This window comes from Ascaphus truei, chromosome 3 (genome assembly GCF_040206685.1).
Source record: "Ascaphus truei isolate aAscTru1 chromosome 3, aAscTru1.hap1, whole genome shotgun sequence".
Classification (NCBI taxonomy): Eukaryota; Metazoa; Chordata; class Amphibia; order Anura; family Ascaphidae; genus Ascaphus; species Ascaphus truei.
The window spans coordinates 294,706,833-294,734,625 of NC_134485.1; the positions used below are offsets into that span (position 1 = coordinate 294,706,833).

The following is a 27,793-nucleotide window of genomic DNA, read 5'->3' on the forward strand; positions in this document are numbered from 1 at the left end:
GGGCAATTACCCTTTGTCTTTATGTCACAAATAATTCTATTGATTGTCTTATTGATGTGTTCCAGAGGCTATAGGTTTAACTCCCTAATTACATAAAATTGTACTGCAGCATACTGGCAACACAGGCACATGAGGTGTGTGAGAATACTTTTCTGATCATCTTTAACTTGCAGGGTGACACCACTATACAATGCAACTGCCTCGCTTGTACTGCAACTTTTTTGCACGCTCCCAGCGACTATGGAAAGCACAATTATACAACTGACGCGGCTTCAACGCTAGCTACAGACACCTTTTCGCCGACCTTCATTTTTTCTGTTAGGGTAAGTTTGCTGTATTTTTATCTGGAGTTTGGTAAACTTTCAAGCAAAAGTTTTTTTCTATACCTGATTCTTAAGGGCACAGTGTAAGAAGGGATACTTTTGTACATATTTTATCTATTTGAAGAAATGACAGTACACAAACTTGCATGTTCAAATTGTATTTTATAATGGTAACTCTGCAAACCTATAGTTCACACAATCATATTGCTTCTCCCATAATTAATATTAATGTTAGTTGTTAACCATACAGTATGTAACCCCGAATAATACCTAACCTTTTTTAGTTCCTATGCACAGCCCAGACTCATTGTCAGTTCCAGCAGTTTCACATACAGTATCTCCAAGCTACTTCACTTACAGTATACTGACTGCATATTCTATAACAAGATATCTTCAAAATGCTTATTACATGTTAAGCCATAGAATAAAATATTGAACATTTATATTTGTTCCCTTTTATCTGTCATTCTTATTTTACTCTTTCCTGTTCTCTCTCTCACCTTCTCTTAGAGCCATATTAGTTGTTGCTCTTAACTTTAGATTCTCAACTCTGCCTGCTGCTTTTCAGTCTGCCCGTAGATTTTGTTTTGGTACGTTGAATTTATTGTGATTGTTTTTGCACTTTTCTGTACTGGAAACAAATAATTAGGGCCAATTCAATCAACTTCAATATTACAAAAAAATTACCTCACTTAATTGTCAACTTAATTTACCAATATACTGTATATGTAGCCGAGTCCAACTATCCTGCCTCCGGTGCAGGGGAGCTCTTCAGTGGTTCCCCTGAGCTCTGCGCAATCAGGAGGTAGGGGCAGCCATTTTGAGAGTTGCCCATGCGCAGTACGGTGAGGCGCGCATGTGCAATCGAGGAGGCGGTAGCCATCTTAGTGTAGCTCCACAGAACGCGGAACTACAAGTCCAAGAAACCCTAGAGAGAGGGACTGTACCACATGGGACTGCCTAGCCTATAGGATTATAGCAAGGGGGAAAACAGGATATCCTCCATGTGCAGGGAGCTCACTCGCCAGTCTGGACGTAGGAGGCAACGAAGAAGGTAGTGTCCAGGGAGCAGTTCTTCCTGACCTAGGCTAGGCCTAGATCTTTCACCTTAGGCCCCAGTTAGGCCCTGAGCCATAGTAGAGGAGTGTTGCGGGGAAGGCCCCAGATATGGAGTCTTCCCCTTATTGATATTTGTGCACCGGTGACTGGACGGCCACACAGTGCTCTGCGACCTGGGATCAGGCCGCCGTATCATAGGGATAGGGAAAGGGGGCAACATATATATATATATAATTCGGGTAGCCACAGATGTAGAAGTGCAGCGCACAGCGATGAACTGGATCCACAGGACAGCAGCAGTGTGATGAAGATAAAAATTCTTTATTGAAAAGTCATGGTGCAGACAGGTATGGGTGCAGGAAAAAACCTCTGTCTCTGCATAGACAGAGGTTTTTTCCTGCACCCATACCTGTCTGCACCATGACTTTTCAATAAAGAATTTTTATCTTCATCACACTGCTGCTGTCCTGTGGATCCAGTTCATCGCTGTGCGCTGCACTTCTACATCTGTGGCTACCCGAATCATTTCTACCAGCAGGAGCACGCTTTCCAGAAGGCACAATGGGCAAGGTCACGTGAGTTGTACCTTTAAATAGTACATAGAGGTATTTTATTGGTGTGTTTATTCAAGTGTCAGTACCAGTCCACATTTGGCAGTGAGGGGGTGGAGCTCATATATCTCCATTACCCACACTCACCAGGACATTTATTCAGGTCACAGACTACATACGCACCCATATATACCTCACTCATTTATATACCTTATACCCAGCCTATTCCCTTCAATCAAGAAATCATTGTTAATTACAGAGCATGTCACTTGAGCACTATATTTGAACAATGTTCTTCTACCCGGCACTATATATATATATATATATATATATATATATAAAATTTAATACATTAATTTTTAAGTGTAGTTACTATGCAGTGGTTTTAACAGCTGTAGTTGTTATCATGTGTCATGTACTACTTGTGCAATAAAACAGCCATTACATACTGTATACAGATCTAGCCCGCAACATATTTCACCCAGATACCACATCTAGATATGATGCTGAATGTTAAAGTGTTTCCTTTTGATTCACAAACAGTGTTGGTGAAGAACATCACAGCATGTCCAACCATAAGACCGGGGGGGTAAGGGGGCAATTACACCTGTTAAATCTGTACATGGTAAGTGAAAAAAGGAAATGGCAAAATATTACATACAGTATGGAAACTCTTTTAATATGTTTTAATCCCATATGTTTAGCAATATTGGGTGACCAACTCCAACCCTTAAGGGCCTCAAGGTCATGTTTGTAGGAAATCCAACAGTCCAGGTTTTAAGGATATCCCTACTTGATCACAGGTTGTTCAGTTGCTGACTGATGGATCCACCTGTGCTGAAGCAGGGATATCTTTAAAACCTGAACTGTTGGTAGCCCATGAGGACTTGAGCTAGGCCACCCCTGTTATAGGACATTTTATTTAAAAGTTTATTAACAGGCTTGTATTGTAAAATAACAACGCAGGCATCAGAAATTCCAGACAAAGTTTATTCAATTGACTTCACTAATTAAATTATATGTAAGATTTTTAATGTAAACACAGAGGTCAAAGGGGAAATATTTTGAAGTGGTATGGACGGTGGCCATACAGTTTTCTATGTATCCTTTAGGTTTCTGACATGATTTTTGTATTTTTCTGTATTTTATTGGAAGAATAAGGTAGAATAAAATACAGGCAATAAACACGAGTGGTAGGAATTGGGATAGGAAGAATGCTACATGCAGTTTTTCTAAGCTTTTATTGTGTCCAGCTGCTTGATGTTAGGATATTTTTTATTTTTTGGTATAGCTCTGCTAGTTTTACATAGCGCTTTACAGAGACATGTTGCAGGCACAGGTCCCTGCCCCATGGAGCTTACAATCTATATTTTTGGTGCCTGAGGCACAGGGAGATAAAGTGACTTGCCCAAGGTCACAAGGAGCTGACACTGTGAATTGAACCAGATTCAAACTGAGTGCCAGTCAGTGTCTTTACTCACTGAGCCACCACAGGATATTGGATACATACTGTAGATTTAGAACTCTGCAAATGCGTTCATACATCCTTTGTAAAAATATAGTAGTTTAATATAAGAAGCAGGTGGAACAACAATAAATAGTCAATATTTCTATTCATTTAACCCTTCTCTGGGGGTTACCAGTTCATTATACAAAAAAAAATGGAAAGTGATGGTGTTCACTTATATGCACAGGGAAGGGGAACTTTTCAAAATAGCCTCATCGAACATTTTGGTCCAGTATGAAAGGACATTGAAAGAATTAATTACATACATACACTATTTGAAAGCATTCCTTAATGTATTTATTTAAGTAAAACATTCATAACTGATATATGCCCCTGATGAATATAACCCCTTAAAAAATATGACCAGGAAAAGCTTCTGTGGAAAGGATGAGTCTATTATTGCTTTATTTAATCAAAAATAATGGTTTCAAATCTCTAGGTATATTTTTCTCAATGATAGCCAAGGAAACTGACAAATGTAGCTGTAGTGGTCCTTACAGAAGCCATACTACAGGGGCCTCATTAGAAGACATTTTTGTACATCATTTTCCCCTTGTGAATGTCACTTTAGATTATTTATTTTTTTAAAGATGGCTGTTGAAGATAATTACAGAAAGAAGCATATCCTGATTTGTAGCGCTACAAAAATTAGACACCAGAGAGTATGTCCTAACAGGCATCAAAAATTTACATTGTCACAGATGAATGTAGATGATGAATCTATGCAGCTGTTTTTTCAGTGAAGGATTACTTATTTCTGCTCCTGTTGTTGTGCTTTAATTATTTGTATGTAACCACTTTAAATATTTACAATACCAAATGAGATTTGGCTCCAATCCACACAGTTCGACTTTACTTCCTGAAATGTACCAGTAATTAATGGAAACCCATACAGAGTGACATTGATATAATATAAAAATGTAATACATATCGGCGCATTATTTTTTTTGTTTCAAATAGTTTTATTAGGCATTGATACAACATTGGTCAGCATACAATCAACATAGCCTAATTCGTGAACAGTTTTACATTTATTTGGGGGGGATAAAGAATAGACAACCTAAATTGTCATAGTAGGGGGGAGCCTTCAAAGAAGGAAGGCAGGGGGGGTGACATATAAGGGGGGTGGAAGAAAAATGGGGGGGTGAGGGGTGGGTACCCACCGGTGGGTACCCACCCTGGCAGGCGGGGGCTCCTATTTACTAGTTTTAGAGATATGGTTTTCTACATCTCTATTCTATCTGTCTGGGGGGGCAGCGTTTCTGTCTGATTGACCCCGGTGAACTTCATCTAGTTAGTAGAATCCAAGGCTCCCAGATCTTGTAAAATGTGAATAGGTTTTGTCTAAGGGTAGCCGTTAGCTTCTCCATGAGCATCACCTCACTGATTCTCTTTTTTATCGTCCCTAGAGCGGGTGTGGTTATTCTCTTCCAGGAGGCCGCAATCTCACATCTAGCCGCAGTGAGAATAAAGGAGATTAATTTCCTAGTTTGCCGGTCGATTCCGGGCATCGGCCTAGCCAATAGGAAGGTTAGTGGTTCAATAGGCAGTTCCAGGTCAGTGACCTCTTTTATCAAAATTTGGACCTTGGACCAATATTTCACAATTTCCGGACATGTCCACCAGATGTGGGCCATGTCCCCTCTATGACCACAACCTCTCCAACATAGATCTGATGCCAGGGGGTAGAGTTGGTTTAATCGTGCTGGGGTAACATACCAGAAGAACATGATTTTATAAATATTCTCTTTTGTTGTGGTGCATATAGAAGTTTCTGAGGCTGCCTTCCAGATTTCTTCCCACGTCTCTCTTTCTATATCGATATTCAGATCTGCCGCCCATTTGACCATATAGTCATGTATTGGAGGGGTCGACGACCTCTCCAGCTCACAGTATAATTCCGAAATTAGAACTTTTTGATGGGTCTTAGTTTTACAGAGATATTCAAACTTTGTGAGAGAAGGGAATTCTGGGAGTGGGCATATTTTTTGAATAAAATGTCTGATTTGGAGGTACTTAAATGTGTCTAATTCTTTAATGTTATATTTGGCCCTTAAATCTTGATAGCTCAGAAGCTTCCCCAGGCTTAACAGGTCAGCAATCGCCCCAATTCCTCTCGCACTTAGTTGGTCGAACAGCTTGGATCCGCATCCTGTTGGAAATTTGGGGTTATTTAGGATGGGCGTCAATTGGGAGCTAGTGGAGGACAGCCCGTATCTAGTCTTACACTTAGACCAGACTTCCCACGTATGTATCGTAGCCTTTAATTTGAGATTATGGGATTGTTTATCTCCTCTGTCCAGGCTCCAGAGGCAGGCTGATAAGGAGGGCATTCTGGCATAATAGGACTCTATTTGAACCCAGCAACAAAGGGCTGGGTCTGTGTTCCACATTACTGCCTATTTTAGTTGGGCAGCTTGATAATATTTATTTATATCCGGTACTCCCATGCCCCCTCTGGATCGTGATGCTAACAAGATCGATCTCGCGATTCTGGGTCTTTTACCCTGCCAAATAAAGTGATACAGCCTATTTTGAATGTTTTTTAGATCAGTGCCAGGGACATGGACCGGGAGTGTTTGGAAAAAATAAAGTAATCTTGGGAGTATGTTCATTTTTTATAGAAATCATTCTCCCGATCCATGAGATCTGGTAACCTTCCCACTGATCCAAGTCTTTTTTGATATTTTCCCATAACGCTGGGTAATTATCCCGATATAGAGCTTGATAGTGTCTTGACACATTAACTCCCAAATATTTAACGTGTGAAGGACACCACCTATAGCTAAAATTTAATTTGAGTAATTTTACTTCGGGATCTGGGAGGCTAAGATTAAGGGCCTCTGACTTGTCGCTGTTAATTTTGTAGCCTGATAACTTTCCAAAATCCGCCAGTTCCTTTTGAAGGTTAGGAAGGGAAGTTTGGGGGTTGATTAAAGTTAGAATGATATTGTCAGCGAATAGTGAAATTTTATAGTTCGTTTTTCCAATGAGAATACCCTGAACATTTGGGTTATTTCGTATTTTGGACGCTAGTGGTTCGATCGTGAGGGCAAAGAGAAGGGGAGACAGGGGGCAACCTTGGCGTGTACCGTTTTTAATATGGAACCTCTCAGAGTTTCTGCCAGGGAGTCTAACCGTGGAAGACGGATTCTGATAGAGTGCCCTGACTCCCTGAAGAAATGAATCCTTGAAGCCAAGTTTTATCAATGTTTGGTCCCGGAAGAGCCAGTCTATTTTGTCGAATGCCTTCTCCGCATCAAGCTTAATAACATTGCCTTTGACCCTGACATATGGACATGGTCGACTATATTAATTTTTTCCCGGGTATTATCCGAGGCCTGGCGGCCCGAGATAAACCCGACCTGGTCTGTGTGGATTAGCCTAGGTAAGATGGGGTTAAGCCTGTTCGCCAGTATTTTGCTATACAATTTCAGGTCATTGTTCAATAATGAAATTGGTCTGTAGCTTCCGCATTGAGTTGGGTCCTTCCCTTCTTTATGTATTATGGCCAGGTTAGCTGTTGACATTGATGGCGGGATAGGATTACCTTCTAAAAATGAGTTGAACAAATTCAGTAAGTGCGTGGATAATATGGGTAGAAATTTCTTATAGTAGACATTTGTGAAGCCATCAGGGCCCGGCGTTTTGGAAGTTTTTGATGATTTTAAAGCTGTTTTCAGTTCCTCCAATGATATTTTAGCATTTCCCGTAAGGGAGGGGAGCGCACATTCATCTAGATATTATACTATAGGCGCTAGTACGTCGCTATTTAGGTTAGCAGAGTGAGCGCTTAAATTTTTTAATTTGGTATAAAATTTAGTAAATTCTTCTGCTATTTTTTTCTTATTATAGAGTATTTCACCAGATCTATTTTTAATCGCCGTTATTTGTGATTTTTTTTTTACTCCCCGTAACTTACTGACAAGAAGTCTGTCGGCCTTATTCCCCTTATCATAATACCTCTGACCCGTCCATTTGAGAGCTTTTTCTACGCTTTCCAATTGAATCTCCTTCAAGTCGGTTCTAGCAGTTGTCAGCCGTTTATAAATTTTCCGAGAGGGATTTGATTTGTGCTGCTGCTCTAATTTGATAATTTTTTCTGTATGCTCTTTAGTTAATTTAGCTTTAACTTTTTTCCTGTGGGAGGCTATTGAGATGAAGTTTCCTCGAATTGTCGCCTTATGGGCTTCCCACAGGATTGCTGGAGATGTGATCGAATCTACGTTTATTCTAAAGTAATCCTTAAGGGACTTCTTAATCTCCTTTTCTATCTTGGGATGGTTCAATAAGGAGTCATTTAATTTCCAGCTATATGAGACTATTTTGACAAATGGAATGGATAGGGTCAGGGTGATGGGAGCATGATCCGACCACGTAATTGATCCGATATCTGAGTTAGCAGCGGCCTCTAGGACATTCTTGGTCTCAAGGAAGTAATCTATACGGGAATAGGTCTGGTGCGGGGCCGAGTAAAATGTAAAGTCTCTTTGCCCCTGGTGTTGTGCTCTCCAGATGTCCACCAAAGAAAAATCTCCCATAATATCTTTACATTTTTTCCCCAGTCTTTGGGACTGGGTTGAATGAGGACGTCCTGGGGTAGACGATTTGTCTTCAGTCGGATTGAGGGCCATGTTAAGGTCTCCTGCTATGAGTAGCGAGGGCAAATAATCTGGGTCAATTTCTTCCAGGATTTTTTTTAGAAAATCTGTCTGGTTCTCATTTGGGGCATAGAGGTTAATTAGGGCGATTGCCGTTCCCGAAAGTGAGCCATAGACCACAATAAATCTACCCTCTGGATCCGTCTTTATTTTTGTTAGATTAAATGAAGTGCCCTGACGAATCAGAATAGCAACTCCCCGACGTTTACTACTAAATGATGAGAAGTAGCTCATCGGGTATGCGTTTTGGAATGTTTTGGGCGGGTCTTGAGATGTGAAATGCGTCTCCTGCAAGAAAACAATGTCACCGCCTGACTTTTTTATTTCCTTAAGGGCAAGTCTCCTTTTCCGATTATTATTCAAACCTTTTACATTCAGGGAGACGACTTTAATTGACCCTTGGCGTGCCATTTTGTTTGTACTGCCTTTTGAGACTTAGAGTCTGTCCCTTCCCACTAAGGACAGGCGGTTTTAGTTTTATGCCTGAAGTAAGTGTGATACTGAGAGAACCAGTGTACTTCTTCTCTAGCCTGAGTTTAGAGTTGGCTAGGGATATAGAGAAAAAGAGGGGGAGCACAGGTTGAAGACTTTGGGGTATATATAGTATCTTATTAGATATTTGTAGGTGTGTTTAAAAAGATATATAGAATCACTTACACGGCCTTGTGTAAATGCTCTCACAGCAAGGTTTACTTTTCTTTGTGTTCCCTTGGTTGTTTTCCTTCTTCCTTTCAGGGCTTGTTTTTCTTCCTGGATTTCTTCAAAAGTCTTCGGCTTGCAGTGAGGATGTCTCCCTCGGAGTGAATAGATTGAAAGATAGTTGTTTAAAGAAGAATACAATATTTAAATACTCCAAAACTTTTAACTCTAAACAAATGTATATATATAAAGGCAGTAAATACTGCCAGCACTCACACGGGCAAGTGTGGGTATAATCCTTGAGGAAGGTATCTTTATATTCGAACTGATCTTCACAAGTGGTGATCTGTAGGTGTAATTAGGGTCTGGTGTGTAATCATAGATGTAAGTCAAATAATACTCACACGGCCTTGTGTGAGTAAATACACGACAAGGTATCTTTAGACTTGAATATTTTCTTTCTTTTATTCAGGTTCCTGATCTTCTTCCTGGGTTTCTTCTATGGTATTCAGCTCCCAGTTAGGAAATCCCCCTCGGTGTGAACAAATTTGAAAACAAATGTTAGTAGGAAAATATCAACATGATGCTGTGGTGACCCACTAGTAAACCCAAGCAGATATATAAAAGCAGCAAGTGCTGCAAGCACTCACACGGGCAAGTGTGAGTGCAATCCTAGGGGAAGGTATCTTTTTTCCTGTAGGTGTATTTACACCTGCTGTCTTGTAGGGGTAATGGTGTTCTGATACATAGGGATCTATAGAACTAAAAATAGTACTCACACGGCCTTGTGTGAGTGAATGTACATCATGGTATCTTTAAATCCTTTGCAGTGCTGTTAAGGTTAAGTTCCAAGTGGGCAAGTGTACAGTATACAGATGGTCCCTCCTTGGTATGGATATGAAAAGGAACAATGTCACGATTCTAATGTGCTACAATAAATTTTATTCTCAAAAACTCTAAAAACAAAACATGTATAAAAACAATTGAAAAAAATGCATAAAAAGAAAAAACCGCCCGTCAGTAGGAAAACTGAGGAACTTCCTCAAGGATTATACCCACACTTGCCCGTGTGAGTGCTGGCAGTATTTACTGCCTTTATATATATACATTTGTTTAGAGTTAAAAGTTTTGGAGTATTTAAATATTGTATTCTTCTCTAAACAACTATCTTTCAATCTATTCACTCCGAGGGAGACATCCTCACTGCAAGCCGAAGACTTTTGAAGAAATCCAGGAAGAAAAACAAGCCCTGAAAGGAAGAAGGAAAACAACCAAGGGAACACAAAGAAAAGTAAACCTTGCTGTGAGAGCATTTACACAAGGCCGTGTAAGTGATTCTATATATCTTTTTAAACACACCTACAAATATCTAATAAGATACTATATATACCCCAAAGTCTTCAACCTGTGCTCCCCCTCTTTTTCTCTATATCCCTGTACAAACAAGGATCCTGGATAAGGATCTTATTGGGGTCAGAGACATAGGACAAGAAGACGAACCAGAGGGAACCTTTGTCTATAAGGTTGTAACATCCATTGATACATTTCCCCTGTTCTAGAATTGCATCAGGGAGCGCCCGGGTTTTTTTCTTGTTTTTTAGAGTTGGCTAGCCAGGGTGGGTAGGGAGGGAAGGGGGGAGAGGGGACCCGCTGGGACAGATTCAGCAGGAGTAGAAAGAGAAAGAAGATGGACCCTAACTAGGTCCGCAAGGTTAGAGACCGGTCTTCGCTAAAGGCCAGCTGTTAGGGTTTAAGATCCTTGGGGGTTGGGTCCGGGGTCGACCGCCGGCTGGTCAGGGCGAGGTGGAGACCCTCAGGGTTTCCATGTTCCCGATTTAGACTCACTACCCTCATAAGTGTTGGGGGTATGGTCTAGGTGGTGGGGTATAGGGGCTGACATGAGGTGCTCTCTGCTTGATCTCAATCTGCTCAGTTATCTTCAGGCTTAGGGCCTGCTCTATATTCAGAGTGTTCTCGCCTTGAGAAACTTAGGGTTACTGGTTCGATGGGTGGGTGAAGTTAGATGGTGAATGGAGGGAGGGGGTGGGGGAGGGATAGTCAGTGTGGGGGGGAGTAGTGTGGGGGGGAGTGGGGAGATGGGAGAGAGAGATGGGGGGAATGAGTGGGAAGGGGGAGGGGGTGAGGGGGGAGTGGGGAGATGGGGGGGTAAAGGGGGAGGTGGAAGGGGGGCAGGGGGAAAAAGCTGAGATATCATGTCCTTTAAATACATCATCATCACTTTTCAGATTCATTGTCATATATCTGGGTTGGAGAACACCCATTACCTGGATAAACCGTTCTTGACTGAGAGAGCGCTCATGTGTTTCCATAGTTTTCTATGAAGGACGTGCATCATACCTTATTTAGCATATTCCAAACACTTGTAGAGATTAAACATAGGGAGGGTATGAGGGTCGGGTGAGTCAGGGGGTGGGAAGGGAGTGGGGGGATGAGCATCTTGTCACGGAGGCCTTGGCTCATTATGACCCACACAAAATGCCTTGAGGTTGAGGGGGGATAGGACAGGGGGGTAAGGGCGGACGTGAGGGGGTAGGGGAGGGAGGGGTTGGGGGGGGGGAGGAGAGGGCCACTGCCTGGAAGGTAGGGGGAGGAGGGGGGGTAGGGGGGAGAGGTTGGGGTTTTATATCTTTAATATTCCTCATCATCATTATTCGGTTTCATTTTCATATAACTGGATTAGAGAGTGCCCGTTACATAGTTAACCCGTTCTTGTCTGGGGGAACGTTCTTGTGTCTCCCCATCTTTCTGTGGGGGGCGTGTGGCAGACCTTATTTAGATAATTTCCAACCATTATAGCAGTTAAACATAGGGAGGCTGTGGGGACAGGGAGGATGTGGAGGGGGGGGAGTGGAGGGGTATACAGCATATCGCAGGTGCTCGGGTTTGAAAGGGGGCAGGGCAGGGGGGGTAAGAGGGGGCAGGGCAGGAGGGGGAGGAGAGGGGGTGAGGGAGGGGAGGGGGTGAGGGAGGGGCGATGGAAAGGGCAGGGGGGAGGGGCAGGGGAGGGAAAGGGGCAGGGGTGGGAAAGGGCCAGGGGAAGGAAAGGGCAGGGGAGGGAAAGGGGCGGGGGAGGGAAAGGGGCAGGGGAGGGAAAGGGCCAGGGAGGGAAAAGGCAAGGGAGGGAGAGGGCAGGGGGGAGGGAAAGGGGGGGCGGGGCAAGGTAGGGGAGGCGGGGGGGAGAGGGAAATGCATCAAACTTCCATTACTCCATTTTGTTACAGAATATGTAGATCCATGTAGAACTCAAGCCAGATACAGTGTTTAACCCCTCTGTTTTGTTTTCCTCACCGAGGGACCCCGCTCTCATGGGCCCTCGAAGGAGCATCTTCACCATGGTTCGGGTGGAGGAAAGGGACGTGTTATAAGTAAGGAAGGAGAATAGGGGTACAGGGGTGGAGTGGGGTGGGGGTGGATGACAGGGCATGGGGGGTGGAAGGAGGGCACTGGGGTGGATTAGGGCAGGGGAGCGCAAACTTTTTGTGCTGCACCCCCCTGTCTCTCTGCCCCCGGCTCTCGCGCCCCCCTGCCTTCCTTCAGCCGCGTCAGATGACGCTGCGTGGGCGTGTGACGTCAGGTCACATGGTGCCGCGGCGTCTATTGACGCCGCGTTGCCATGGCGACGCAACACAGGCGGCTGAATCCCGGTAAGTAAACAGTTGCAGGGGCCTCACGCGATCCCCCGGCATTTAATTTAAATGCCTGGGGGAAGAGCGCGGGGCCTCTGCAACTGCCCGCGCCCCCCCAGCACAATCTCCCGCCCCCCCTGGGGGTCGCGCCCCCCACTTTGCGCACCGCTGGATTAGGGGATCAGGTTAGAGGCTGAGGGATCGGTCAGGATGGGAGTCAGGGGTCGGGAGAGGGGAGGGGAGTGGAGAGGGGGGTGCTGCAGCATTTCACCATATTCTTAGGGGGATACCAGCAATTTACATAACTATGAAAACCATGTAACATAACCTAACTTGGTAATGTCTATTCTATAAAAAAAAAGAAAAACATTTTAATAATCTCTCATTACAGACCCTTCAGGGACAGCGTCTTCCACAAGTGTTCGTGGGTTTTAGTGCTCCAGGAGAGAGCAGCGTCCTTTAAGGGGTCAGGAGCCTGCTTCTCTCGGCGTCGCACTGAAAACTCCGGGCATCTGCTCTCTGGGGCCACAGGATCTGCACTCATTCTCGCCAGAGGTTGAAACAGTGGTCCTCCCTCGACCCCGGGGAAGGGGTGAGCTGAAGGGCTTTGGGGAGATGCAGGGGTCTGGATCTCCCATGGATCTTGACGTCCTCTGGCGGGCCGCATACGCTGTCATCGGTGGGTTGAATGTGGTTCCGACGGGGGTAGGATGATCGTTTCTTGAGATCTCGTCCGGCGCTTTCCTCGATAGTCAGGTCAAAAGTCAAAAGGAAGGCCCCTTGGTTTCTGGCTCATCCAAAGATGAGCTGCGATGGGGTTCCTGGGAGACAGGTGTGGGTGTCAAGTCAGCCATTACTTATCACGTGCCTGCCTTTGACCCGCCAATCTCTCCGAGGCTATTACCGGGAGATCGTCGGTGTCCTGGCCCTGGCGACGGATTGACTCGTGGGCTCGGGGTGTCGGGAGGGTCAGGCCAAGAGCCCGCGCCATCTGGTCCATGTCTTCAGGGTAACGAATTGTGAAGAATTTCCCTTTCTGATTTATGATTAGTTTTAAAGGGAAACCCCATTTATACTTGATTCCTTTGTCCCACAGTATCAGGGTTAGAGGGCGCAGTTCTTTACGGCGCTTGATAGTCATTTTAGACAGGTCATTGTAAACCTGGAGCGATTCCTCCCTGAATTGGATAGAGTCGTGTTCCCTGCAAGCGCCAATAAGTTTAGCCTTGGTAGTATAACTATGTAGACGGACTATTATGTCCCGGCGCCTGTTAGGGTCGTCCGACCTCGGGCCAAGTGCTCTGTGGGCTCTATCAATTTCAAGGTCTCTCTCTTCAAGCTCCCCACAGAGTGTTATGAACAGGTCTGTCAAATATTCTTTGAGGTGACCAGGCAGAACCGCTTCAGGGATACCGCGGATTCGAATGTTCTGCCGGCGGTCCCAGTTCTCCAGGTCCTCTAGGCCGTCTCGCAGGCAGTGGATTTCAGCGCCCAGCCGGGTGATTTCCTCATCTGCTTCTGCCTGATGCTTAAGGGCTTCTTCTAGTCTGCTCTCAAGTGCCGTGGCTCTCACAGTCAGGCCTTGGAGATCCTGCTTGATTTCGGTAACTGCCTCACGCAGATCAGCCTGCAGGGACCTGTAGAGCTTGCTATGCAGCTCCTCTAGGTAGGCTTTAGTGATACCCCCGTCTGAGGGTTGAATCTCTCCGATTCTGTCACAGTCCTCTGTTGGGGGCCTAACTCTGCGTGCGACGGACGGGGAGCCGTCATCTTGTTTTTTTGCTCCTGCATCAGAGCTCTGTTTCGCGGGGATAAAGTACTTTGTAACCCCCTGCCAGACTGGTTTTTCGATTTTTGGACATGACTCAGTGTTCTGGAGTTGGGGAAGGTAAGTGGGAGTGGATTTTGTCGGGATTTAGATGCTAATTTGATCGTTTATTCGATCAGGTCTCCGGAGCTCTCCTCTCAGCCCTCCACTCCGGATGACGTCATCAGCACGCCCCTCGGCGCATTATTTTTAAACTTCAGGTGCAGCCACGAGTATTTGGACACTTGACTTGGAAAATCTATTAAACTATTAACTTGTTGAGCATCTCATTAAGGGATCAAAATTAAGAAGAGTTATTTGCTGCTTTCAGAAGTTAAGGCAACATCTTCCTATTCTGGTGACAAATGTTTATGAGTACATTTTTTTTATCAGTTTGACTCTATCTTCATTCATTTAATAGGACAGGAAGTGTAAAATGACCTATTTTCATTACAGTGTAATGTGGGTACCCGTTATTCCAGATGCAAATGTAGAGTAATAAGTAAAGAAAACATCTTTGTATTAGATAATCAACACATATTTAAGTAGTAACACATGTACTTTGTTAGATTAAAGTTTTAGCAAACACTGTATGTCTCTTAACATGACTCTGTTTGCCATTCCCCATTATGCTGATGTTGCATTAGTTGAATGTATACAAGATGTTCTATACAGATAAATAATTCAAAACAGAGTTGTAGTATTTGCATGGTGGCAATTAAAACATTTACTTGTTTGTTAAAGTATTTGTAAAATTTCCAAGAAATTGTTCTTTTTGCAGCTTTCCAATAATTTTGGAATGTCATTTTTGAGTGAGTGTGCTTCTCATTTTCTTCTCATTTTCTCACATTGAACACAATGGAATATTTTAGTTGCAAAAGTACAAATTCCCTAAAACTCAATTCCATTATGAAATCATTATTAGTTATCACATTTTTGCATTCAGTTTAATCTGGGACAGCAATAGTCAGGTCTGTTTTTTTTTGTTTTTTTTTTTACAGCAGAACCAGAATTTTATAATCAACAACTCATTCTTTGAAAATCAAAAAGGCAGACTCCTAATAACGACTGTTTTATCGATTTAGTCTTCCCATCATAGCTCAAGATAATTAGCCATTTGACAGTTTAGCAGCAAAGCACACATTAATATTTGTACAAGACTTGAAAACAAATAAAGTTGCTTTAAAACAGATGTTGGTATATTGTAACAGAAAAAAAGAAATATGTTCTGCAAAATGTTAGTCTGATAACTATGGTGGTAGTCATTATTTTGGATTATTATATAAATAAGTTGATCTCGCTCCAAACACTTGGTATATAACTCAAAACTTAAATGCCATGGGGTTGAATTCAAAACTGTGAAAAGATCCCTTCTTACTATGCGCCGAAAAGACCCCTTTTAAAAATTAATCTATGGTGACCACTGATATATTTAAAAAATACTGAACATTTTAAAAGTGATATAAGATAGGTAAATAACCGAAATAATACAACCTTTCATTAAAAAAGTTAGAATTCTTGCAAGCCTCTCTTTCTCTTATACAGAAGTGTGCATGGTCTCCCATGAACAGTTAGAAGGCATGTATGCCCTCTTAGTGGGCATAGTGCCAAATATACATTGAGAACGTCTCCAGTGTAATTATAGATCTGCCATAGTGTACTGTAACTACCATAACCCCCCAAACCATATTCAAATATCTTGTTGCCACTGCCACGTATGACTTCCGGTTAAACACCTGTCCTCATCTTGCCATTAAAGCACAACTCCCCACACAATATTAAAATGTTTTAGCTTGGCACCTAGGTTGCTATGTATGACTTGCATGTAAACACTTGTCCTGCTGTCAATAAGATTGGAAATAATAAAATCCTCTAATATGCACTTGCTTATCAGTGAGGGTAAATTTAAGCTTGTTTATATTCCTACCTCCATGACAGTATATCCTGGGCTACACGTTTTCCAGGTAGTGACTGACTCTATCTCTTCTTGTGCCAAGTAGCAATGGAGGAGAATAAGTGGAATGACGGAATATGTGGAGTGACTGCAGCACTGTGACTTACAGACATTCGGAACATACTGTATACTGTAATGTCCGTTAGGAACATGTTGGAAAACCCAATTTTCAAGACATGTTCATGAGATGCATTGTGATGAGGAAAATTACATTTCTGAAAATTCACTATAGTAGAAGGAAAGGGGAAAGGGACAACACACTTATCAGAAAATAATTCAGATGAATTTACATCTTGCACATGATGACCCAGAGATGACCCAGAGACCAAACAAATGGTTTTTTTTTCACCATCTATCTAATTTATAGATGCATGTGTCCCCAAATGGTGAATATATAGATCTCTTCATTTTATTTCTAATTCTTAAAAAATCAATGTAATAAACATGACTATTTTCATTAAGAATTTATATTGTGATATTGAAGATGCTAAACATTTTTGTCCTTTCATGCAATAAGGCATAAATATACAATTGAACTAAAGACTTTCCACACTATTACATTATCCCAGTTATATATAGTTTATGTGAATTACATACTAGCATACCTTAGAGCTACAGTGGTTGCTGTGGCAACAAATAAACTATAAAGGGGTCCAGTTGTTTGCTTCTCTCCCGAAGAAACTTATTGGTAGAGAATAATTAGTGTAGAGTGAGTATGACATACATTAAGAGGAGGAAAAATATTTACTCAGGAGCCGTATATCGCACCCTATGATCCACAGCAGGAAAGTTTAATATTGTGTGATGATTGTATTCATGACAAGTGGAGGAAAAGTGTTTACCCTGAAGCAATAGATTGCAACCTAGGGATCATACTCTACAGTTTTGGGTTTAGTCATTATTCTGGAATCTGTAAAAAAAACAATACAAGACATCTTGTAGTTATAATGGATGGCATATAAAATGACTAACATAATAAATGAATCTCTATTAAAGTTATTTCAATTGACTTAATTTTATCTTTAATAAATTATGTTTTTTAATCATGTAAATTATTATGCTATTCATATGTATTTTACATTTTTTACTTTTGCCCTTTAATATTTTTGCTAAGGGACACTTTTTTTTTTTATAACATGATGAAATAAACATGGGGTTAGAGATAATACCTTATACAAGAAGATGATATGGAGTATATATTATATGCCATGCTTTACTCCAAAATGTTATTTTCTTAGTAGCCCTATCATAGATGCTGAGGAGATGACGACAAAGGGGTAGATCCATAAATCACCGTTAGAGACTTAACAAGACGTTGACATCAGTTAACATCTGGTCAAGTACTAACAGAGATCTTCAAAGCTGACGAAGCACGAAAGTGCGAAACGCGTAGAGGTCACATGAAGTCACTGCATGCGATTTCAATGGTGGAGCATCAGACTGGTAGGGAGAGGTTATCAGGCTCAGCTCACGGTGTTTATGGTCTGAACCCTTATCATCTAACATACTGGCTGCTCATGGGATCTCCTTGTCCCTACTCCCATAAAAAATTAGCACATATGTAAGTTTTTGTCTTGTATTGTATATCATTGTTTTTATCATGCTGTCCTTTGGAGAATTTTTAAAAATATACATATTATACCAAACTCTTTCTCAGTGCGCTTTCTGCATTTTTTGTTTTTGTGTATAACTGTGAGCTCCCTTAGGGGAGCCCATTCTATAGGAGATTCTGGAGTACTCCTGCTGACAGCTGCACGAGAATTACAGTTTACATCACATTTATGGGAAAGCACCAGCACGAATTTCCCAAATTTTTGACTTAACAAGACGTTAACATCAGATAATGTCCGGTGAAGTGCTAACCGGGATCTTCAAAGCTCGTGCGTAATGTTCCCTTGCATTACTATAACTGACGTCAGTGCTAATGATATGCAAAAGAGGTATGGATCACCTCAATACATATCTACAGCAGGCCGTTAATGTTAGTGTAGCCCCGGTAAGAAATGTGGGCTATATATCTTTCTCCTACTGGTGTAAGTCCTGCTAAGGGCAGGCCGCCAGTACTGTAGTTATCATGGGTTTCCCCCGCTTCAAGCCCTGCCGTGATTGGTGAAGGTAGGCCCCCTGACTATCTGTGCAGGCATAAGACACAGGGGAGGGTCTGCTGACATCATGAGGGGTGAGGCTGACAAAACTTAGTCTTGCCTGTTCCTGTAAGTGACAAGCAGTTCTGTCCTGGGAGCAGAGAGTGCTGGAGTGTCTGACCTGAGAGGTCATGTTTAAAGTGACACCTGTGCTTGGAGAGGAACAAGAAGACCAGCCTGTTTAGAGCTGATAAAACTATAGCTGGTGGACCAATGCCCCTCACACTGCTCAGGGGGTGAGGGGGGGATCTTGCCTCACCCAGAGGGTATACCCTTGGGGTGGGTGTCGGGGGTATTGAAGCCCCATACAGCCCATCCCGCAGGGGTACAACCTGGAGGGAAAGGAGAAGGAGGAAAAGACCTGTACACTGTGTGCTGCTGTTGTTGTGTGCTGTATCACCGCTGCTGGAGAATAAATACATTACTGCTTTTATACAAAGACTGTGTGTGAGACTGAAATCTCTCGCCCTGAGACCAGGGCTTCTCTGGGAGGATTTCACCTTATCCCTTAAGTCTCGCCAGAGATGGAGGTGCTGCACCACCGTTGCAAGAGAAGATGGAGGCATATACCCCAGAAGCCTGTCTCTGTTATCCCCTATACCACCGCGGGAGACTCAGGCCCTCCTGTTCCTCACAGGTACGCACCACCCACATACACGTAACCAGCCCTCACTACACCCTAGAGGTCCAGTCTGCGACCGGGGAGGGGGGGGGGCATGGGTTACATTAGCATGGGCCTTAATGCGATGTTATTTTAGGTCATTACTATACCAGGAATTTGATGCTTCAATGCACCTAGTGCTGGCTTTTTCTAGGGTTCTGAGATAGGCCACTTTGGTTTGCTATATTGCCTAAGCATACACTATACTAGGCAATTTTTTTTTTTTTAGCCAAGACCTGTGTATTTACACCTTGGAAGACATAGTGGCCATGAAGGCATGCATAATGAATTCCAAGGGGTTAGTTAATTATTTTGAATTGGTAAATCTTCGTTAGCATATGGCTAATGCGAGCCAGTGTTACTGCCAGCTACCTCCGGGTGTCTTATCGTCTAACGCCTCACCATATGCAAATGAGGGTCCTAACGGCTGTTGCTTTTGCATAAAATGATCTTTGTGGACCTCCGTTAAACCCAGGGAAGCTAAAGTCCGTTAACTATTTAGGTAACATGATGTTAGTTGCCCTGATGTAACAAAGCTTTGTGGATCTACACCAAAGGGTGCAGACATTTTTTTTAAATAGTTCATTTTCTTTAAACTTTTATGTATCACAGTTATACAGTGATGCAATTCATGTTTCTTCCACTCTTTTAATGGTAATGCAGAAGTGCTTGCTTCTTTTCATGATCCTTTCAGAGATACAGTAAGGAGAAAACATGATATTTTGTTATATTGCGACTTAGAATTGTATAATTGGAGATTTCAATATTTCTTGTTTTACACAAAGTAACATTAGAGGGGAATGCACTAACAATAATAAAATAATGGACACCCATTTGTTGGTTTTACGGATTGCATTAATGTATTAAAATAAACAGTAGTGACGATTGAAATTTTAATAATAAAATAATGTCGGAAGAGTGACACATTGCAGAAAAAAAAGAGAAACATTCTAAAACATTTATTTTATGGTTAAGAGAGGACTGGAATGTACTTGCAAGACATATGTAATTTTTGTTATACTTAGGAAGGTGAGATGAACAATTTCCTACATTTTTTTTATTTGTGTGTAATTTAAAGAAAAAGGATTTTGAATGTACTGTGTTACCATGGTTATACTATTCTTTTTGTGCTGGGCCAGTGTTATTATTTTTTTATGGTTTTGAAAGAAATGAGAATTTGTGGGGGTGGGGGGGTGGGGGGGTGTTTAGGTATGATTTCTGGGGATGTCTTTTCATATTTTTTTTGTTTATTTTTAATTTCTGTATATTTGAAAAATGCACATTTTCTTGGAATCTACAAAAAAACTCACTGAGGTGTATATAAAAGATCCCTCAAACCTAGCAACTCAGGATTCATAAGAGTGAGAAATGTTGCTAATGCAGAAGCACAACAGTCAGAGTTACTTTTTGTTTAATATGACTCAAAGTTCCAACAGTGGTTGTCAATAAGGATGTCATGGCACTAGTGTATCTTAAAATTTAATATGGCTTATGTATACAGCTGTAGCAAGGATGATAGCTCCTGCTGACGCATTTTGGTGAGATATTCTGTAATATTCTGTGTTATCATGACGTTGAATACTATAGAAACTCTGCAATATTCTGAGTAGGTAAAAAAAAATATCTGTGTAAATATATATGTATATATATATTGAACACACAAAGACACAAAGAAAACCCTATAATAAGCACTTAGATATATCTGCAAATAATATCAACAAAAGATGCAGAAAATAATCCAAAATAACATAATTTTTATTAACTATACATCTAGACACCACAAACAGCTAAAAATAACAACACATGAAAAACAGACAGAACAAAAGAAAAAACCACCTGAGGGTAAAATAATGAAATATCGGATCTAGAAATAGTACAGATGACATAAAAAAACACAAGTAGAAGAAAAAGGGGAGAGGGAATGCAACCCTGAATGTAACGGAGACTCCCAGGACAAGGTCCCGAGAGAAACCAATGACCGACCGGTCAAAATAACCAAGGGAGAAATATCCTGATCTCCACAAAATATCCCTATACCAATGACACAGAACAAAGGAACATCCCCAGGCAAATTTGTAGAAACCAAATAAATAGCTAATCCCTATATATGTGGAAGTCCAAACGCAAGGGGTAAAGCCGCCTTGCAGGGGTTAACTGTGGTTCCCAACTAACCTGTGGTATGTGAGCCCAGTGTAATGTATACATATTGGTATGATGAGCTGGCAGCTGCAGAAATGAATTGCTAAGATCCAAGCTCACAAGAGCAGGGAAGGTAGTATGTGTACAGTATGTCTAATGGAAATCCATGGCATAACTACCAAACACAGTCACCAATACTTAGCTTGTATTCATAAATAAACTGCAGCATGTCGCTCAGTCCCTCTGCACTCAAGATCCATAGCACTACTACAGGAGGCGTCTGTCTGCACCACTAACACATTTCGACACGCTGGTCTTATTCCCGAGTGGTAATTTGAGTGAATACACAGCAGCGTTTTAAAAGAGTGTGCCTAAAGACGTCATGATGGTGCCAAAACCAGGCGCCAATCACAGAACAATTTACTGTGGAATTAGCATAGTGCAAAGCTGGCGCAGACATCTGCACGCTCGCATCAGTTGAGTCAGGTAACTACCTAATCAGCTGTTTAGGCTGGGGACCCGCTGCGAATCGCCGTGCGCGCGGGCCACCAGCCCCTTACCTCCTGCCTGTCTGTGCCCGCTGCCTCCTTCCGATGAGGCTCACTACGCACTGTGACACGTCAGCCGCCAGGGGATGTAAGAGAATTGAGATCCTGAGCGGTGACGCGTCACGTGGTGCGCTGGTGAGCCTATCAGCACCGGGGGCTGGAGTGAGCTCCCCCCACCACCAAAAGGTAGGGGGAGAAAGTGTATGTATATGTGTGTGTATGTGTGTTTATGTGTGTTTATGTGTGTGTTGTGTGTGTTGAGTGTATTGGGGGGGGGTGGACCGAGGGGGGGGTGGATAAAGGGGGGGTGGACGAACCGACCCTCCGCTCAAACCACGCCCCCCCCCCCCGCTCCAGCTCCTGCTCCCTACAGACTAGGTAGTGGTCAATTGCCTCTCCGTGCGCTGCCTGCATGCAGTGCGGGCACGCTGACTGAGGCAGCGGGGCCTCGGCCTCACCCCAGCGCTGCGGAGTCCGTAATCCACATGCGCAGTCCCATCAAATGTCTATACTGTAGTGGTACACTGCCGCAGCATGCTTAGAGCAACAATACGCAGCCACTCTTTGAAAGTCATGCTAATAAAAAAAGGTTTAAATGTAAATCAACAGAACAGAGACATGCTATCTGGTAATGAGCCTCAACATGGATAGTGCGACCATTCAAGTTCCTTTAGATGTGACTTAAAGGTACAGTCACTGCTTGAAAACAGATGACATTCTTGAAGGGTATTATAACAACACGATTGTTGGTAGATGTAAACTAATTCCTTATAAACATCTGTCAGACGCCTGTCATGTTCCTCCGGCGGGGTTTGCTCTATCAGATTGGGGAACTCGATATAATGCTTCACAGCCATAAATGGCCCCCCTCTATACTGAAGTCATAGAAATTTCACCATCCCCTGGGCGTCTCTATGTTGGACCCGAATCACTGTACTGATCTAAAATAATAACCAAATAATCAAGAAAACACATTTAGTATATGTACATTTTTAATAAATACAGCGAAAAATGAAGAGAAAAACAAAAGCAGCACACATACCCAACTAGTGAAAATAAATATATATTCAAAGTAAAAATCAACACTTAGGGTAAGTGCAACCTAGTTATGACTCCTAGATCAGAACGGGGAGCAAAGGATAAGAGCACAAGTGTAACTACAGAAACACAGAAAACCCCAAATAATCGTTCAAGCCATCGGTAACATTGAACCCAGTTGAACTATCCAACACTCTTTTTGCAAGAGTTCCCTCTCTAGGTCGCCTCCCCTTATACCCAAAGATATTCGTTCAGTGGCAAGGGCTGAGAGTTTGGCATTATCTGAATTACCTGTATGTTGCTGCAGAAAATGTTTAGCAACCGAAGACATTTTCTTTAAAGAATCTAAATCCCGCTGGGCAAATTTAATATTTCTGTAATGTTCCAGCACTCTGAAGTGAAATTCTCGGGTTGTCATGCCCACATAAGTTGATTTTCATGGGCATTTGAGATAGTATACTATCCCCTTTGAACGACAATTCAGGAATTGTAAGATCTTGTACCATTTAGTTCCAGTACTATCGCAAAAAGAGTCTGTTTTACACATGTATTTACAAGCTGAACAGCCATTGCATTTGAAAAATCCCTTCCTTTCAAAGGAGGAAAGAAAGGTGGGTTTGATATGCAGCACATAGTGGCTATGAACCATCTTGTCATGGAGATTAGGAGATCTCCTGCTCGTCAGACAGACTCTATTACCGAAGACTCATTTAAGTTCAGGGTCCACCATGAGTACTGGCCAATGTTGTTGTAGAATGTTTCTAAGTTGGAACCATTGCTGATTAAATGTACCAATAAATCTTATTTTCTTATTAGAAACATTCTCTATGGACTTAGGTTTTAATAAAGAAGCTCTACTAAGTTCAGTGCTTTGTTTGTACCCTTGCTTGATCATGGATTGGCTGTACCCCCGTGACTTAAATCATGATGTCATTTCCAATGCTCTTACTTCAAAAACATTATCAGTTGAGCAAATTCATTGATAGGCACACCCCTAATCTGACATTGCGGATGGAAACTTGAGGCGTGCAAGATCGAATACGTGGCGGTTTCCTTCCTAAAGATATCTATACTTAGGCTGCCAGCAAAATTAATGCTTATCCTCAGATCCAGAAAGTATATCATACTAGGACTGCATCTAAATGTCAACTTGATGTTGAGATCATTGCGGTTGAGTACATCGACGAAGTCCCCAAACCCCTCTGCAGTGCCCTGCCAGAGGATGAGGACATTGTCGATGTATCTCAACCACAAGAGGACATGATCAGACATAGCCTGATTCTGTTATGAAAAGACGACCACCCTTTCCCACAAACCTAGAAATAGGTTGGCATAAGAGGGGGCACAAGTGGCCGTACCTCTTTGTTATAAATAAAATTTGTTATTAAAGACACAGTAATTATGTGATAGAATAAAAGTCAGTAGCTCAATCAATAGATCAATCAATTGTGGAGACAAGTCCATCATCGATAGGAAATACTGAGTTGCCTTAATACAATCCCTGTGATAAATAGAGGTATATAATGCCTCTACATCACACGTGGCAAGGATGACATCTCCCTCAACCACTACAGAATCAAGCCTCGCCAGGGCATCCATAGTATCGCAGAGATACTTGGGTAAGATTTCAACCGCAGGGCGCATAAAGATATCTTAAAATTGGCATATAGGTTCACTAAAACTCCATATTCCCACAACAATAGGTCTACCTGGCGGTTCACGGGAGTTTTTGTGAACTTTAGGTAATAGATAAAATGTCGGGATAACCGGAAATCTACACATAAGTCCATCACGTATCTTATGTGAGATGGTGCCAATTGAACTGGCATCACATAAAATATGGTCCAGCTCAAATTTAAATTTCGCGGTTGGATCTGTCCCTAACTCAGAGTAGCAACCTGGATCTTTCAGTTGTTTGAAGACTTCTTTCTCATAAAGATGTTTAAGCTAAATCACTATATTTCCCCCCTTATACTCTAGTTTAATCTCAACAGTAGTGAGTTCCCTCAGATCCACAATTGCCCTCCATTGTGGGCTGGTCAAATTGTTCTTGCCCACAATATATATTTATCTGCAGTACTTGTCAGTTCACTGCTCGATGAAGGCATATCCAATTATCTTCCAGGTACTGTTGCTGCAAGTCTCTCATCTTCATGTTGCTCCAACAATTTTTCTGATTTTCTACTCCCATCATAATTTTTGTCATCATCTTGGTCTTTTGATATCTTTTGGAATACAGTTGAGTATCATCCTTGGCCAATGATAGCAATTATGAGATACATCCCATCTTCATTCTCCTATTTATTCAAAAGGTTCCCATCTATTGATATTTGCTGGTCAAAGTTTGACTTGATAACAAAAGAGGGAACCCCCACAACTGTCTAAATGTAAATGTGTCGGTGCTCCCTAGGTAAGTGCATATAACAACAGACTGGAGAGAAAGAACCTAGTAAGGGCACTCTAAACACATAGGTGGTATGGTGAACACTTTAAAACTTTTCGAATAAAGTGTATGTTTTAAAGTGTTCACCATACCACCTATGTGTTTTAAGTGCCCAAAGTTTGACTTCTAATTATTTTTCATTCATTTCAATATTTTTAGTGTTTAAACATGTAACATGGTATGTCATAAGTACCTCTCTTTCCCCCACTGTGTATCTGTGATGTAAGTCCCTACCTAGTAAGTTCAGGGCCTTCATGGGTTAATCTATGGGCCATTGACCCCCCTTTTCGCCCACTTATCAGTGATGGCAGTAAGGTGGTGACTCCAGGCCTGTGTAAGCCTATTGGTAATGGGTACAGTCCATGAGCCCGCCCCTTCCTGAAGCTAGTTAGAGCAGTCTTGCTCTGCCTTCCAAGCTGGGAGCATGGGCTGTCAGCCTCTCCCATGGCATGGATGAACTGGCCACCTCAGTCCTAAGGGCCTGAGGGTCATCAAGACTCAAGGCCGCATACTTTTTGGGCAGCACCCTCCTGAAGTCCTGGGTCATTGGACCCAAACATCTATTATGTAAGAAGAGCTGTGCAGCATGTCCAATAAAGCTACCTGTTCACTATACCTCTGCCTGGGTTTCCGTTCCTGGGCAGGATGGGAAAGAAGTGCAGTGGTGGGGACTGACATCCCTACAACAAGGATCCCATCACAGCTGGAGGCACTGACACCATGAACACGAACCCAGAGACCACCCAAAAGCCTGTTCTGTTGCCCCTTACCACCGCAGCTCTCCTGAACCAGCAGGTATGCATCAGCACCACACTAGACACTAATTCAGTACTTCTCCCAGAGGGGGGGGGGGGTGGAATATGGGTTACACACATTTGTGAGAATGACTTTATTCTTGCTGAGATTCATATGGAGGTCTACCTTCCTCCTTTTTTTGGTGAGTACTCTGATTTGTTGCTGGAGGTCTTTGGGACATGAGGCAAAAATAATAATGTTCTCTGAAAATCATTTGACTCAAGTATTCACCCTTGATTTTTATTCCCTTTCCATCCCAATTCAATGCCCTGAACAATTTGTCAAGTCTTGCAGTGAAAAGCTTTGGTAACATGATGTCTCCATGCCACACTCCCTCTCTGATCCTTATCTTGCTTGTATCTTCATATAATATAATGTTGAATGGAGCACTCTCATAAATGTCTCTTATAATGTCAATGTACAATTCTTCAACATTTTGTCTTCATAATGCCTTTTAAACCACTGGAGCGTAGACGGAATCAAATGATTTTTCATAATCTACAGATCTTAAACTGAATGGTAGATCATATTCATTACTTTGGGAAATTACTTCTTGCACAGTACATCTTGGATGAGGTCCATTGTGTGTATATATATATATATATATATATATATATATATATATATATATATATATATATATATATATATATATATATCCCCTAAGAAAATATAAAAAAGTGTTATCCGTCCCTATGAACTTCAAGTCTACATCATTTAAGAAATTCACATATTTTAAGCATGCATTTTTTTTTCTACTCTGTACATCTTTTTGCCATCTTCCCTTCTCTTAGATTGCATTGGTTTTAACAATATGGCATACTGACATAATCATGTACTTATAATTTATTGATAGGCCATAAATAAATACAGAGTTCTCATCTGTGCATGGATTAGGAAAATATGATAAATGGCATATTCATTTCCACTGTGAATATTCTACAGTAAACATAACAGTGCACATGTACAGACCTGTAAGGTTTTGAAAGCTATGTACGGTATAATTTTATCGATGAAGAATTCTCATGATGGTCAATTAAAATTAATCACAACTCACAATATATCTACACCTTTTCAGAACTGATACTGCTACTGAAATTTTGATCTAAAGTGAATGGAAGATCAGTCAGATTTCAAAGCATATATTAACATATCTTGATATGCTTTTTTTATGCAGCAAAAGGATAAAGGTATAATAATAATAATAATAATAATAATAATAATAATAATAATAATAATAATAATAATAAAAATAATAATAATAATAATAATAATAATAAAAATAATAATAATAAAAAGACTGAATTTGGTTTCTAACTCATGTTTTTCTTTTTGGGCCATTTTCAGTCAAAATTCCACATTAATATTCAAATTATTTAAATGATCTTATATCCCAGTTGTCTAAGGTGAGATTATTTGGTATCTTATCTCTTCTATATAGCAAAAGGCCTGTTTTGCCCTCCTGAGGCCATGCTTTTCTGGGTGATCAGCAAACTCACAGCTTAATAAATAATCTGAAAGGAAGTTATGTGTAGGGGATTTGTCTGAGATTTGAAGTGCTAATAGGTGTTATTTATCATTACTTTGCTCCATTAGATATTAATTATATGGTAAATTAAAGAATAATTAAAAGCTCAGAAACTCCCCTATTACGAGAACCAGGGGGTTGCAAGTTTAAGTAATAGTAACCCATTCAAAGCCATATGGGCAAGCCTTGAACATATATATATATATATATATATATATATATATATATATATATATATATTTATTTATTAGAAAAAACAGCGCTAATGAAAAATAGTGCACAACAAACTGAAATATTAATACTTATAATAAAACATATATTGAAGGCTGTACATGGAAAATGTATAGTT

General features: G+C 41.6%; 1 protein-coding gene across 7 annotated transcripts in view; it reads left to right on the forward strand.

Moving 5' to 3' along the window:
- PCDH9 (protocadherin 9) overlaps positions 1-27,793 on the forward strand; it is a 2,211,246-nt gene that overhangs the window by 879,678 nt on the left and 1,303,775 nt on the right. For 3 of the 7 annotated variants that reach the window (XM_075591028.1, XM_075591030.1, XM_075591029.1), the window contains exon 4: positions 174-323. The exons of the other annotated variants lie outside the window; for them this stretch is intronic. In XM_075591028.1, coding sequence (XP_075447143.1) covers positions 174-323 — 150 coding nt within the window. The remainder of the gene's footprint in view (positions 1-173; positions 324-27,793) is intronic. 7 annotated transcript variants of the gene reach the window in all.